Source organism: Rhinopithecus bieti, unplaced genomic scaffold (genome assembly GCF_001698545.2).
Source record: "Rhinopithecus bieti isolate Rb0 unplaced genomic scaffold, ASM169854v2 scaffold_8309, whole genome shotgun sequence".
Taxonomy (NCBI): Eukaryota; Metazoa; Chordata; class Mammalia; order Primates; family Cercopithecidae; genus Rhinopithecus; species Rhinopithecus bieti.
In genome coordinates this window covers 982453-998220 of record NW_016805935.1, presented here as the reverse complement: position 1 = coordinate 998220, position 15768 = coordinate 982453, and the positions used below count along the sequence as shown (strand labels likewise).

At 39.9% G+C, this 15768-nt stretch overlaps 1 protein-coding gene across 1 annotated transcript in view; it reads right to left on the bottom strand.

The window, feature by feature from the left end:
• Positions 1 to 829: 829 nt before the first annotated feature.
• KIF13A (kinesin family member 13A) overlaps positions 830 to 15768 on the bottom strand; it is a gene marked incomplete at its 5' end in the record, with an annotated part of 231233 nt that continues 216294 nt past the window's right edge. The window contains 6 exons of the mRNA XM_017874247.1: positions 830 to 2084; positions 8011 to 8115; positions 8805 to 8956; positions 10335 to 10446; positions 11880 to 11927; positions 14031 to 14114. Of these exons, the coding sequence (XP_017729736.1) occupies positions 1248 to 2084; positions 8011 to 8115; positions 8805 to 8956; positions 10335 to 10446; positions 11880 to 11927; positions 14031 to 14114 (1338 nt within the window). The remainder of the gene's footprint in view (positions 2085 to 8010; positions 8116 to 8804; positions 8957 to 10334; positions 10447 to 11879; positions 11928 to 14030; positions 14115 to 15768) is intronic.

Here is a 15768-nt window from a genome sequence, read left to right as displayed (position 1 = left end):
GAAAGCAGGGGCAAAAGCGTTGGGACAAAAAGCCACATCAATGGAATAACTTGCTCAGCAAAACAAAGGTTTAGAGTAGCAGCATGATTATCTTACTTTTACCAAGCCTCTTTCTAGCTCTGTCAGTTCTTTATTTTGCTAAACCATGACTCTCCCATACCTTTTACAGTTGGGGGACCAAACAAATGAATGTGAAGGGGAATCAATGGTGGCACTTCACAGCAGAATGCTCAGAAGCAGAATATCTCTTATTTATGTAATTTGTGATTTTCCTTCGGAATAGTGGCAAAAGCTCATTTTGTTCTCATATGAAAATTAACCAATATTGGTTAGGCACAGTGGCTCACACCTGTAATCCCAGCACTTTGGGAGGCCAAGGCAGATGGATCACCTGAGGTCAGAAGTTTGAGACTAGCCTGGCCAACATGGTGAAAATACAAAAAAATTAGCCAGGTGTGCTGGCACGTGCCTGTAGTCCCAGCTACATAGGAGGCTGAGGCAGGAGGATCACTTGAGCCAGGGAGGTGGAGGTTGCAATGAGCCAAGATCGTGTCACCGCACTGCAGCCTGGGTGACAGAGTGAGAGCGATACTCCATCTCAAAAAAAAAAAAAAAAAAAAAAAAGAGAGAGAGAGAAAATTAACCAATATTATAAACTAACCTGAGTTACTTCCAAAATCCAAACTTCAACTGCTGGTGGAATTCGCCTATACCACCCCAAAGCACTTTTTCACCTACGGGCACCAAATGACTGTCTTTTTCCAATTCTACGATATATATGTTTTTCTTTCCACATTTTACCATCTCTGAAATTGGGATGTCTTACAACTGTTGATATGATAAAGTTTACCTGGCAGTATTTTTTGTTAATGATACAAAAAACAATGGATCATATAATAATCAAAGGAATCACAGATCTGATGAAATATGGTAGATGCTACCAGCATACTTTGGGAAAGCTGGTGACTAAACATCTCAGGGAATGAATATGAGATTGATCCTTATCCATCTTAACACTTAATTCAATACCAACCCATATACCAGGTAAAGAAAATCCACTGGTCCTATAATTTCACAGTTGCATTCTAGTTCCCAAAACAGACTTGCTCTCCGACAGAGACAGCTGTGCAGGACGTGAGCCTGCTTTTTTGTGGGCTCATCTTTGCTGTCAGAAACATCTGGATGAATCTTTCCTACCAAGTTGTTGCGGTGAAGGGCCTCTGGGGTTGGCATACAGTTAGACATACTCACTGACAGCACATAACCCAAAGGGCTGCCTCTGAAATTATTACCTGGTCATTCTCTAACTTGGAATGCAGCTGGCTGGGGTGGTGTAGCCCATCGGAGACAGTCTTGCTGCCTGTTTTATTTGGTAGGTTCCTCCTACTGGAAAGCTCTCCAGCAGAAGAATCTGTCAAACCATCAAAATCTTTTCCCTCTGACACTCCCATAAATTCTGTGAAAGAATGGTCTTCAAGGATGTTGGTGGTGTGTTCTACCGTCACCTCCCTGGGGCAGAATCCCCTGGCTGGCTGGCTAATTTTGCTGGGGCAGGCATCTAGTTCTGAACATGAGCCAGTCCTGCACAGTGATTTGGAGTTTTTCTCAGGGATGCTCTGGGATGATGGGCTCCCTTTGGCTAAGGCACTGTTTTCCTTGAGTGGCACCATAATTATCTTGTCCTGTACCAAGCCTTTTTCGACTTCTGTCAACTCTTTCTTTGAGGATGGCCTGAAATCATGCACAAGCGATGGTGTGGAGTGCTCGGTGGAGTCTGCATCCTTTGTCTGAATGGCCAGCTGGTCTGAGCTGTCACTAGAAGGGACCACCATGTCAGACAGGGTGGCAATGGAGGCACTGTGGGAAAAGTAGCCACTGGTAATACTGCTGGTGGTAGGGCTACGGGACACTTCTTTCTCCAAGACCCGTGAGTTTGACAGATCTAATTTAGAGGAAAACCATTCCCTGTTCTCCAAGCTGGCATTGTAAACACTGAAGTCAGCAAACTCCACAGGTACATAAGGCTGTGAACTTATTAGCTTCCTATTAATAGCTTCCAGCTCATTTTCTTCCTCCTCAGAGTCCTACAGAAATGAAGCAAAAGTCAGTCATTAGCTCCTTGTAGCAACTGTACTGTTGAGATAAGTTTTAAATACCTGGCTGTTAAAGGCATTCACATTCACATGGTGTTCAGTGTTTTCTTTTTGTCTTTCCAAATTTGGCCAGATCTTGTTACCTATTGCAGATATAGGTGTATCAGTATTCTCAGAGACCTGTGAGTATAACCCCATTATCATCTAATATGAAGGGGATTTAGTTCTTTTAGGCTCACTCAGTGCTAGTTAGAAATCATTCCTTCCCTGGTTTAAGAGAAAGAATGGAACTGAAATGCAGTGGACATTTTATTAGTTATTCAAAATTAGTTTTTAGTTGTGATGTTTTCTCTTTCTCATTAAATGAGCAGAGAAACAGGCAGAAGCAGAGAAGAGCCACTCCATTTGTCTTTCGAATCTTCACCTTGGGAAGCAAAGTGCAGGTGGTTAAGGTAATTTGTAAAAAGTTTCTCAGCTATTTTATGGGGGAAAAGGGAGTAAAACAAAGAACCCAACTGCAAAAGGGCAAAAAACACAATTTCAACACTCATTCTTATATTATGCTAAATATTGTAAGGCTATAAAATACTAACAATCTGACAATTACCGTCTTCTAGGATTTTTGAGAAGTATGAGTAGAGGGTTTGGCTAGAAGGTGAAAAGGCATAGTAAAGTTTAAATGAAAATCTCCTTTGTAAAACAGTTTTCAAACCCTGTTCATAAAAATTGGTAAATACATGCAAAAGTGGGTGTCACCAATTCCCCAGTTTCTCTTCAAATGAATGATTCTTTTATATTTGGTAGAAAAAATGTGGGCATTTTAAGTCGAAATAAAGTAAGTGATAAACTCTCTAGCCATTTCTAATTAATCTCTGAAGCACCTAATGAAATCGCGAATATTGCTTTTGAAATGTGTTTTTCATTCAACAAATACACACTGAACATCCACTACATGGCAGCCATTGTCCTAAGGACTTGGGAATAGCAATGGTGAGCAAAAGAAGGCATGGTCCCTCCCCAGAGAATTACAACTTTGCATCCTTGCTCTTAGAACAATCCTGGACTCTGCATGGATGGATAAAAATTTCATTCACAGGTAAACTTAAGCACCTCAAAAACAGCTTTCTTTCATTGGTCATTCGGTTTAAAGCATCTGTACAATTATAATTACTAGGTGCAGGTAAAGACCTGGAACCAAAACATCAACTTTACTCATTATGTTTGCATTTTGTTAATTTACCTATTTTATATTTAAGATTTACTTATTTATTTATTCATTTATTTATTTATTTAGAGATGGAGTTTCACTCTTATTGCCCAGGCTGGAGTGCAATGGTGTGATCTTGGCTCACCGCAACCTCCACTTCCCAGGTTCAAGTGATTCTCCTGCCTCAGCCTCCCAAGTAGCTGTGCACCACCACACTAGGCTAATTTTGTATTTTTAGTAGAGACGAGGTTTCTCCATGTTGGTCAGGCTGGTCTCGAATTCCCAACCTCAGGTGATCCACCTGCCTCAGCCTCCCAAAGTGCTGGGATTATAAGCATGAGCCACAGTGCCCGGCTAGGATTTATTTATTTTTTATTTATTTATTTACAGACAGGGGTCCCGCTCTGTCACTCAGGTTAGTGTGCAGTGATGCAACTGTAGCTCACTGCAGCCTCAAACTCCTGGGCTCAAGCAATCCTCCAATCTCTGCCTCCTGAGTAGCTGGGATTACAAGTGTGAGCCATTGTATCTGGCCCATAAATTTGCATTTTAATCAAGGTGTGTGGGAGGAGGGCGATATCTTCAAGGCGTGGTAAATATGTGTTCACAAATGAACATAAATTTCATCTGTTTAGATTAGTAGTAATATTTTCTTTTGCATCTCAAGATTCTACATACCTCAAAAAAAGTTTAATACTCTTTTAAATGCTTCTCAGCTTTTAAAATAATTTAGTTTTTATAACTTAGTTGTAAAAATGTGACTGAAAATAAATGTGTAAAGGAATTGGCGATCTTAATTCCTTAGCTGTTAATCAAAGGTGAATATCAAATATCAGTGATAAAGTTCTTGAAACTGGCAAAACAAAATTTTTGGCAACACTAATCTCTTCCCATCTTATCTTTATCTGCATTCTAAATTAAGTAGTATTATCAAAAAAGTGGGGTGGAAAATTCTTTCCTAGGGTTGGGGAGAATGTTGGTGAAGGAACAAAGATTAAACAGAATTGTCTGAACCAGTAGCCTTTGCCTATATTTTCTAGATTCTCCTGCCTCAGCCTCCCGAGTAGCTGGGATTACAGGCGCCCGCCACCACGCCTAGCTAAGTTTTGTATTTTTAGTAGAGACGAATTTCACCATGTTGGCCAGGCTGGTCTCAAACTCCTGACCTCAGGCGATCTGCCCGCCTTGGCCTTCCAAAGTGTGGGGATTACAGGTGTGAGCCACTGCACCTGGCACAAAATTAAATTTCAAGTGTTTGTATCTCTTCTATTTCCTTTTGATTTAAGCTGGCAAAGAAACACAATTCTCCAAGTCCAAGCATACCTGATGCAATTAATTACTAAATTACTATTTACTATAATTAATTACTAAAAAGTTATTTACTGCAAGGAAAATCAAATTTAAAAATGAGAATTAGTAATCTGGAGTCCTTTATACACTTGAAGTTATTTCTTCTTGAGACCAAGCAAAGGCCTGTTATCCTAAAATACAATTTTGCTGAATGAAATATGTAATCATGAATTTGAGTGGAAATAGTTGTACATTTATCAAAGATAATAAATTATTCCTAAAGGATTAGAATGACATTAATAAAACTAAGAATCTACAAAGCCCCAAGAGATAAAGTTCAAATAGGGAGCAGTTCACAGTGGGGAAAATAACCCAAAAGCCCAAAGGGAAAGACTACAACAGTAGGGACAGCTTATTCCAGAAAAAGGAAAACTTAGTAGAGATTAAACATTTTCCAATACTTAAAAGGAGATTGAAAGAGTTATTGCCAATTAAGGGAGGATTTAATTGGCTTGAACTTGTATTTTGAGGGAGTTTGGTTTAGACTTTTTATACCAGAAACATCATTTCTCATTATATCTTAAAGAAGAATAAACTAAGCACCTTCCTACAATGTCTTAAGGACAAAGATAATTAAAAGCCTATCTAAAGTGGTACATGGAGTCAAGTTCTCAAGCTTCTCTATATCTACAGTCTTCATTTCAGTTTTGCAATTTAACTTATGCAGCTGATGTTTACCTATAGAGAAAACACCTTGATTTTAAAAAGGGATTGAAATCCACATTAAAGCAGTGACTGTTTGTAAGGAGTTTCCTTGATTAATGCAATTTTCACTCCTATTACAATCATATCGTGTTGTTCACCAGAGGTCTCTGTTTGCAGAACTGTACCAGCCAAGGGCTCCAGTACTTCTGTCCATGGTACTGAGGAGCGAGCCCTTTGAAGAGCAGCTGCAGGGCATACTGGAACTGCACTATTTTTGGAAGCACCTGGAGTCACTGGCGTCCCCTCAATTATGCTGAGGAATGGGGCTCTTTGGTCTTACGCTCTCATAAACTGTGAGACCTTAAGGAAGTTACTGAACAATTATAACCCTTTGTTTCTTCTTCTGTAAACGAGAGGAATAAATCACATGCTATCTATGCAAGACCTAATAGAAGGGTTGTGTGGATACTGGGAAAAAAATCACTGACTTTCTGCTATTCTCTATGCTTTATGACTTAAAAAGACTCCAAAAGCATATTGTTGCTTCTGTCTTAATCATACGAGACATGAAGTACATCTAAGTTACTATGGTAATTAGGTGGGTTAAACAATAACAGGAACAATGCCTTGATACTGTCCTTCTCAAGAATGATTTCAAACTCTCTTGATCAGTCTGAACTGAGTCACTCTGACTGTGCAAGAGTGGAAGAGAAAAGAACGTGAATTAGTCACAAAGGAAGAAAACAGTTTATACCCATTTATAAGAGAAAAAATAAAATTAAAGTTTCCCAAAGAGAAACAAGAACCTCAGGTCAAACGAACAATGCACTTAAACTCTACCAAAACACCCTGAAAAACTGCTATCTGGAATGAGTTAAAGAGCCCAAATGCCTCTTGGGTGCAGGGTGCTCAGCAAGCCAGTTTCCTATGCAGAGTCGAGACAGCTTTTTCAAGTAAGTCTCCAGCAAGAACAATAACACTATCAAATCCTCCCTACTGTACTCCACGGTGCATTCAGTCACAGAGTCTAACTGCTGCTCGAGACTTCCTGGGTCAAAGGAATCTGGTTTCATCCTTCCCTCTGCTAGCTGAAAGCCCCAAGATGGGTTTTATTTTAAAATATCAAAGGGAAATTGAAGAAAACATGAACCTAGCTCTGTGAACTGTGAAACTATCTGCTGAACAGTCCAGAAGGGTCATCCAGCAGTCTCTTGATGGTGTTGTACCAAAATGTATTGTTGCAATAGGTTTAAATGGAGTGGCTATGCACCACAGGGGTAAGTGGCATGCCAATAACCAGATCCAATCAGACACAGAGCCAGAGAATTGGCAGGGGAACAAACTAGTCATTTGGCCTTTTTAGCCCACACTGCAGCCCTTATTAATTGAGCAGGGGGTGGTCAGGTAAGTGAGGGAACAGCTCAGTAAGATTTGGAGAGATGAAGGAGCAGCTATTAATGTGCGGACTCTTCTCCATGAAGAACTAGGATGGGGCATTGGGATAGAGGGACAGGGAGAAACCAAAGGCAGAGGAGGGGAAGAGAGATGAAGAAATGGAGGGAAAATGGTGCTTTTCTTCTTTCTTCACGTTAGGAATGAGAAGGTTGTTTCTGAAGATCCACCCGCACCCCAAGCATGCAGGTGGGTGGCCAACTGCACATCCGGATTCAGCTGCAGTTAGTTAGTTCTCACACAGTGTGCGTTAGGAACTGTTAAAGGATCTCACATTAATGAGCATTGGGAATGGGTGTGACAGGGTGTCACTGGGAAATGAGACTCTCTACACTCTTCCCAATAGAGATGATCAGATGTGACATAAACATCGAGCAGTCTCCTGTCTCCCTGAGGTGGTTTTACTTTTTCAAAGCCTAGGAAGCCACAGGAGGGTGAAAGCTGAGACAAAAAAAATTAGAGAATTCTTTCCAAGCTTGAGAATAAACAGGTTTTTTTTTTTTTGTAAATTGAGGTATAATTTATAACCTAAGGTGTCTGGTATGCAGTGTTTTTAAAACTACATCTCAAATTTATAATTTTAAAACCAAGTGCTAAGGAATGAGGTTTTGCAGGTAGAGTTTCAACCTATCTGTGGCAAAATATACATAAGCCATCCTGAATGCAAGGCTGGCACCAAGGTATTGGAATATATTTTGCCAGCTAATTAGCAGAGGCTACCCTAGACAGTGAGATGATGAAGGGTGATTATGATAGACTTTAGCGCAGCTCTAACTACAGAATTATCTTGGCAATAGCATCAGGCAACATAAAAAAGCTTCCAAACATATCCACAGCTAAATGCATGATTACTTACTCCCAGTAAGTGCAATTCCTCTAGGTAGATTAACTTCAGAATCTGGGCAATATGTATAGGCACATTAGAAAGATTTCGGTATTAGTTAAAGAGATCTCTTTGTTACACTTTTTATAAAGAGCAGAAGCAATAAAAGTGCCTTTCTCCCTTTTTCTAAACAAACTTAAGCAAAAAATAAATAAATAAAATAAAATTGTAGGTCATGGCCACATCCATGCAAAATATCCTTACCAATGGTCACATTTTTATTTTCTTCAAGACAAAGACCTTTTTATTTTCTTTAAGACAAAGACCTTTTATTTTCTTTAAGACAAAGACTTAATTTTTTCTAGCACTTGGATGATTGTCTGTGAAAGGGCCTTAAACCCACCACCAGGCAATATGACAGAAATGGTTCCGGAACTTACAATCTTCTTCTCACGTTTGCTATTGTGTTCTACTGGCATGCTGCTGCCATTGCTTCCTGAGGGTACAATGCAGCCAGGGTTATGTGCCTGAGGTGGAGGCATGCTCTGCAAAGGTTAAGACACACAGATGCATCACACACAAAGACGACAACGGCCAAAATACATATTAAGTACATGCAAGTTAGAAAAGCAGTGCTAACACTCTTATTACATGTGAGTAATGCAGCAGCCAATTCTGCAGGCCAGAGTTAAACTACTGGAGAAATACGACAGGAATAAACAGATTCTGTGGCAAAAAGCATAATTAGTCTTATTTAAAAAAACAGCCTTTTGACCAGGTACAATGGCTCACGCCTGTAATCCCAGTGCCTTGGGAGACTGGGGCAAAAGGATCACTTGAGGCCAGGAGTTTAAGACCAGCCTGGGCAACATAGCAAGACCCTATCTCTATAAAAAACAAAATTAGTAATCCCAAAAAGACAAAAAAGAAAAATACTTTTAAAAAAGGCCTTTAATCTTTTCAAAACACCTAGAAAACATCTTTCTCACTTGAAACATAAAAAAATACTTTGAAAAGGCATAAACACAAAAAAATAAAACCATAGCAGCAACAACAAACAAGAGATTCTACCATGACTCTGCATGCTTGAGAAAGAGGAATTCCAGAACGGGATCCATGGAGTGATGACCATGCATGTCTACATGCAGCACTCAGCTTGTTAATGCACACTGCTGCTTCACAGGCGACACAACTCTGCTCTATTCTGCATAGTACAGACAAGTCAAGCATTTACCTCCTGGCTTAGAAGAGGCCGTGCTTCAAGGGCTATCCTTTTCTTATGCTCCTCTTTTACAGGCATCAGGGGCTTGAAAAACTTTGGCGGCTGCGGAGAGAATGCTTTAAAAGGGCTGACGGTTAAGGCATGAGGAGTCTCTGATGTACAACCTGGGGAAGATGAGAAGTTATGAGGTTACAGATACTGAACACTTGAAGCAAAACATAGGAAATGAGGCAATGACCCAGCCATGGGAATATCTAGGAGAACAATGAAATTCATAGGCTAATATTCGGCTAAACATTAAAACAGATGTACGCCCACCCTGTGCAACATAGGGGACCAGTCCGTAAAAAAATAAACAAACAGATAGCCAGGCATGGTGGCGTGCACCTGTTGGACTTGCTACTCAGGAGCCTGAGGCGAGAAGATCGCTTGAGCCCCAGGGGTTGAGGCTGCAGTGAGTTATAGCGGTGCCACTGCACTCCAGCCTGGGCAAGAGGAGAGAGACCCTGTCTAAAAACAAAAACAAAAAACAAACAAAAAAACCCAAAAAACCATGGAACAGATGTAGGCAAGCATAGAGATAAATCTGTGAAGTTACAAAGAGTTACTAAAGTGCTAGTGTGTGTGAACAAAGTGAGATACGAAATCTCTCCACTCTTTTCAAGATCCAGCTTAAGCACCACTAACCAGACCAATTTTGGCTCATGCTGATTTTCCATTTCTCTGAATTCTCACAGCCCTTACTATCTGCATGTTCATTTTGGCACCTTATCATTTAACATCTTATTTTCTGTGTATCTTATTTCCATAATTATATTTTAAGACAGAAAGTAGAGGCTCAATAAGTACTCAATGAATTAATACTGTGTAAATTTTCTTATGAGCCTCTTTTCTTCCCCGCTCAGGCCACCCTGCTCTATATGACTAAGAGAGGATAATTCTTTCTTGCTTGTATCATTTCTTACCTCTTTGGCCTCTTTCCTCCCTTTCCAATTTGCTAGTATAATGGCGAATATACCTTATATTTTACCTACTAATATAAGGTATAAGGTAACAGAACTGATATATATGGCCAAAGAATACTGTTCCCATTAAGGCATTGGTAGACTACATAATTTAGGTAATAATGTTACCATGAATTAAACTCATTTTGGGTATCATTTTTGAAAACTGCTTTATGAATCAAAGTCATGTTCTTTTAAAAATTCCTTTCAGTACACAAACATGACAGAGCTGGATATTCTTCTGGTAGAAAATAATAGGATTTGTGTGTGTCTCACAACTGGACTTCAGAGTCAGGAAATGATATATGAAAAATGATTTGGAAGTTCTAAAGTGATATACAAAAAGCCTATTTGAGTGATATGTTGGATACAAAACAAAAATAAGTGAACGTGATATGTTCCATTCAATAAGACAGTTTTGAATCATTTAGTTAACTAGAATATCAGCTTCATATTTATTATATGCCATTAATGAAAGACATTTTTTCATGCTTTTTCTAAGTAATTACAAAGAAATATCACTGCAAAATAATCTCACCACTGCCTTCTTTATTCCTTCGAGGAGAATCCCTGGGTAAAGTTCCATAACATGCTACATCTTGGTAACTGGAGCTGTAGTCAGACATGTCCAACTGGTTCTCTGGCCAACCCTACAAGGTAAAAATACGAGTTAACTGTAATTGAGTCACTCTAAAATGAGAAACAAAGCCCAGGGTGCAGTTTCTTCTATTTTTTTTAAGGGCAGTATATGCTCTTATTTTTATTATGAAATATGTCAAATATACAGAAAAGGGCTGAATATTGTAAAAAATACTGTCATACCCAAGGTATACCCAGAGTGAATAAATGTTAACATTTTATTATATTTGCTCAAAGGATTAATAAAATTATTACAAATGTAGTGTAATCTTTGGTTCCATTCATCTTCCTTCCTCCCCAAAGGTAGTCACTTTGAGCAATGTGGCATATATCCAGAGTGACTTGGTAATTTAATGACCAAACTGAAACACTCTCAGAGGACAACTGTTCCATTAGTAATTCTGCCTAGGTAGCAGGCACAGCTGGGACTGTCCAAGGCAAATTTGGCAGTGTGGTTACTCTACCTATATTTGAGATTTAGACGTTTCAAATAGGCATAAGGTATTGATATACAAAACAGAGAAAACTCTGGCATATCATACGAGCTTACCTAATCTTATTTCAACTTCTCAGAAGTTGATTGCCTCTGAGGACTAAATTTTAAACTTCTTGAGGACATAAATCTGTGCTTATACCTTTTGGATCTAGTCTCTAGCACAGTAACTCATATATAATATGCATTCAAGAAATATTTGTTGAATAAGATAATGTTGCAATCTGTCCTTAATTTTAAATCTCGTTTTACCCATTTGAAATAATTTTGATTATGCTATGGTGGATGTAACACCTTCTCCAATCATTTAGAGTTAAACCCATAAACACACAGATATTTATTCAATTATGTGTGGTATTGTCCTGGTATGGAACCTATCATGGTAAGTAACAATGTAATACTGAAAGTGCATAGCAATTAGCAGGGCATGGTGGCTCACGCCTGTAATCCCAACACTTTGGGAGGCCAAGGCACATCAATCACCTGAGGTCAGAAGTTCGAGACCAGCCTGGCCAACATGGCAAAACCCCGTCTCTACTAAAAACACGAAATTAGCCAGGTGTGGTGGCAAACCACTATAATCCCAGCTACTTGGGAGGCTGAGGCAGGAGAACCACTTGAACCAGGGAGGCGGAGGTTACAGTGAGCCAAAATCGTGCCACTGCACTCCAGCCTAGGCAACAAGAGCGAACTCTGCCTCAAAAAAAAGAAAAAAAAAAAGTGCATAGCAATATCACATCAAGTATTTGGACCTGGAAATGGAGTTGTGGAGAGAGTTATTTGCTTACAATTAAGATGGGAAGCCCAGAGATTTTTCTTTTTCTTTCTTGTTTCTTTTTTAAAATGACAGGATCAACCACGTAAGGCCCAGAGATTTTAAACACACCAAAATCCCACAACTTTCCAGACTGAGATTCTGCTGAAAACCCAGCCATGCCCATAGGTGCATACCTTATCATCTTCATCAAAGCCAGAAAGGTCTGGTCGGCTGGAAGAGACCTATAAGAGAAGAATGCTTTTAGCAATGTGGTTTATATATTTAATATGTTTTTTTTTTTTTATATAAAGAAAAAGAATGTCACAGTTGAAGCCTGTAGTCTTCATTCTTTCCCTCTCTTTCTTCCCTCTCCAGGAGTAGTGACTACTCTCAATTTGGGGTTTATTTTTCCCATACAAGTTTTATATAATTGTATGTGTATATACTCATAACCAATAGTTAATATTATTTTGCATATTTTATACTTCACATAAGTGGTATCTTACTATATACAGTCTTATTCAATAGTCTAGACAAATATTGATATGTGTACTATTTTTAGTATCATTTAGTTCTAAATACAACCTATATATTTATGAGAATCTCTAGAGTATATATCTAAGGGATGAAATCTCGGGGTTGTACATAAAGTATGAGTATATTTTGACTGATTTTCCATACAGGTTTTAGAATCAGCTTATCAAATCTTACAAAAAATTCTGTTGAGAATGATTAGCTTAAGGACACGCCAATTTTTTGATATGAGCATAGTCATAGTCACTATTTTAGTATAGTCCTTGTTTTTGGTGACAGCTGTATTCAGGTTTTCTATTTATTCTTGATTCAGTTTTTACAGGACATTCTACTTTATTTCATTTTTTATATTTATTGGCATAACATTAGGTTATGAGGTCTCGCTATGTTGCCCAGGCTGGTCTCAAATTCCTGGCCTCAAGCAATCCTCTCACCTTGGCTTCCCAAAGAAATCTAAAGTCTTGATCAGATTGAGGTTGAAAAAAACTTGTTTTTTTAGATTACTTCATAAGCAGTTTTTCTTTATTTTTTTTTTGAGACAGAGTTTCGCTCTTGTTACCCAGGCTGGAGTGCAATGATGCAATCTCAGTTCACCGCAACCTCCGCCTCCCACGTTCAAGTGATTCTCCTGCCTCAGCCTCCTGAGTAGCTGGAATTACAGGCAGGTGCCACCATGCCCGGCTAATTTTGTATTTTTAGTAGGGATGGGGTTTCTCCATGTTGGTCAGGCTGGTCTCGAACTCCCGACCTCAGGTGATCTGCCCATCTCAGCCTCCTGAAGTGCTAGGATTACAAGCGTGAGCCACCGCACCCGGTCTTCTTTCCTTTTTAAGCTAGATGTTTACCTAATTCTTTTTTACTCTATTTTTTAAATATAAGAGCTATAAATTTCCTAATAGTAGCCCTCATTCTCTCATTTTTTTCTACTGTCTAGTATTCTGCTTTATACAGAATTATAGGGAATTTAGGGCTAATAATGTCTAACTAAGTACCACTTTAACTGCATCTCACAAACATTGATCTATGTACCATTTTTATTCTCATTTAGTTGTAAATACATCCTAATTTCCATCATAATTTCTTCTTTGAGAGATGAGTTCATGAAAAGCGTTTTTCAATTTACAACTACATGAGTCTCTCTTATCTATTTCTAATAAACGCATTGTGGTCAGAAGAAGTAATCTGTGTGATAAAGATTACTGGGATTTGCTCTGTAGCCCAGTGGAGGACAATTTTTGTAAGTGGTCATCATGTTTTAAATAATTTTCTGGCAATTCTGGAGAACAGGAAGGCAAATAAGCCTGTGGTTTTCCTTGGAAAGACCTGCTTCTGGGAAGCGGCTGCTTTGAAGTGGTCCATGCACTAATCTGTCTCTGTGACAGTGTCCCCCCTGCTACAGTTTCTGTCAGTTGGATTTTCTAGATGAACTGGTTGAGAAAAATAATCAAAATGGTCAAAGGAACAACTAGGCACTCCAAGAGTGCCTACATGCAACTGACCCTGGCGCAGCCAGCATCCAGGGACTCAGCTGCCAGGATTCATAGCTGACTCTACCATCTCTAACCAACTAAACTCAATTTATATCTTAAGGAACTTCTTTCAAGGAGATAACTTGCTGAACAGGAATTCACAAGATTAAACAAATGGCTCAGTCTTAGACAACTGTGCTCCCTGGTGTGCATCCCTGGTACAGAGAAGCAGGCTACACTTCGGGCCATAAGCTCTATTGTCACTGTCTGAACCCCACCTTCCCCCACCCCAGAGCCTGAGATATGTCACATAGGAGCAGATCCTTGGCAGGATGCACTTACATTATGAACATTTGGTGTACTGAGACTCCTCCGAATGTGCCGGGCTTTGGTGGAAAGTGCTTCTTTGACTGTGACGGCCTGTAAACATAATAATTTGAAAATAACATTTTTTTTTTTTTCTTCCAGAGATGGAGTCTCACTCTGTTGCCCAGGCTGGAGTGCAGTGACGTGGTCTCAGCTCACTGAAACCTCTGCCTCCCAGGTTCGAGCAATTCTCCTGCCTCAGCCTCCCGAGTAGCTGGGACTACAGGCGCACACCACCACATTCGGCTAATTTTTTTCTTTTTGGTATTTTAGTAGAGACGAGGTTTCACTGTGTTGCCCAGGCTGGTCTCAAACTCCTGAGCTCAGGCAATCTGCCTGCATCGGCCTCCCAAAGTGAGCCACCGCACCCGGTCATTACTTTATGCTTTATTCTAATTATAAAAGTAACATATGTGGCCGGGCGGGGTGGCTCAAGCCTGTAATCCCAGCACTTTGGGAGGCCGAGACGGGCAGATCACGAGGTCAGGAGATCGAGACCATCCTGGCTAACACTGTGAAACCCCGTCTCTACTAAAAAATACAAAAAAAACTAGCCGGGCGAGGTGGCGGGCGCCTGTAGTCCCAGCTACTCGGGAGGCTGAGGCAGGAGAATGGCGGGAACCCAGGAGGCGGAGCTTGCAGTGAGCTGAGATCCGGCCACTGCACTCCAGCCCGGGCGACAGAGCGAGACTCCGTCTCAAAAAAGAAAAAAAAAAAAGGTAACATATGTTTATTTATAGATTTAAATATAGACTACATCAGTTCTACATACACACACATTTATAAAACTGAAATATTATTTTACCCATTTATTATTATTTGCTTAGCAATTTATCAAAAACTTTTTTTTTTGAGATAGAGTCTCGCTCTGTTGCTCAGGCTAGAGTGTAGTGGCGCAGTCTTGGCTCACTGCAACCTCTGCCTCCCAGATTCAAGCAATTCTCCTGCCTCAACCTCCTGAGTAGGGATTACAGGTGCACGCCACCACGCCCGGCTAATTTTTGTATTTTTAGTAGAGACAGGGTTTCACCATGTTGGTCAAGCTGGTCTCAAACTCCTGACCTCGTGATCCACCTGCCTCAGCCTCCCAAAGTGCTGGGATTACAGGCGTGAGCTATCGCGCCTGGCCTCAAAAACATTTTTTTAAGATAAATAAAACTGCAGGGTGTGGTGGTTCATGTCTGTAATTCCAGCACGTTGGGAGGCTAAGGCAGGTGGATCACTGAGGCAGGTGGATCACAGACAGGAGTTCGAGACCAGCTGGCCAACATGGTAAAACCCCGTCTCTACTAAAAAATACAAAAATTAGCTGGGCGTGGTGGTGGGTGCCTGTGGTCCCATCTTTCTGGAAGGCTGAGGCACTACAATTGCTTGAACCTGGGAGGCAGAGGTTGCAGTGAGCTGAGATCGCACCACTGCACTCCAGCCTGTGCGACAGAGCAAGATTCTGTCTCAAAAATAAACAAACAAGTAAATAAAACCAGGAAGACAGCAGAATGAAAGATATTTATGTTGTGAAATTTTTATACAGGTGGACAGAGAAATGTAGAAGAGGTACCTCTAACTATATATCTAATTTGCAAAATGACAATGAAGTGTGATGCTGTTTGTATTTTGCTCATGCAGCAATTCAGGTGGGATTTCCACTAAGGGAAGATTTTTCTGACAGATGCCAATTACATTCCTCCTATTTTTTTTTTTTTTTTTTTTTTTT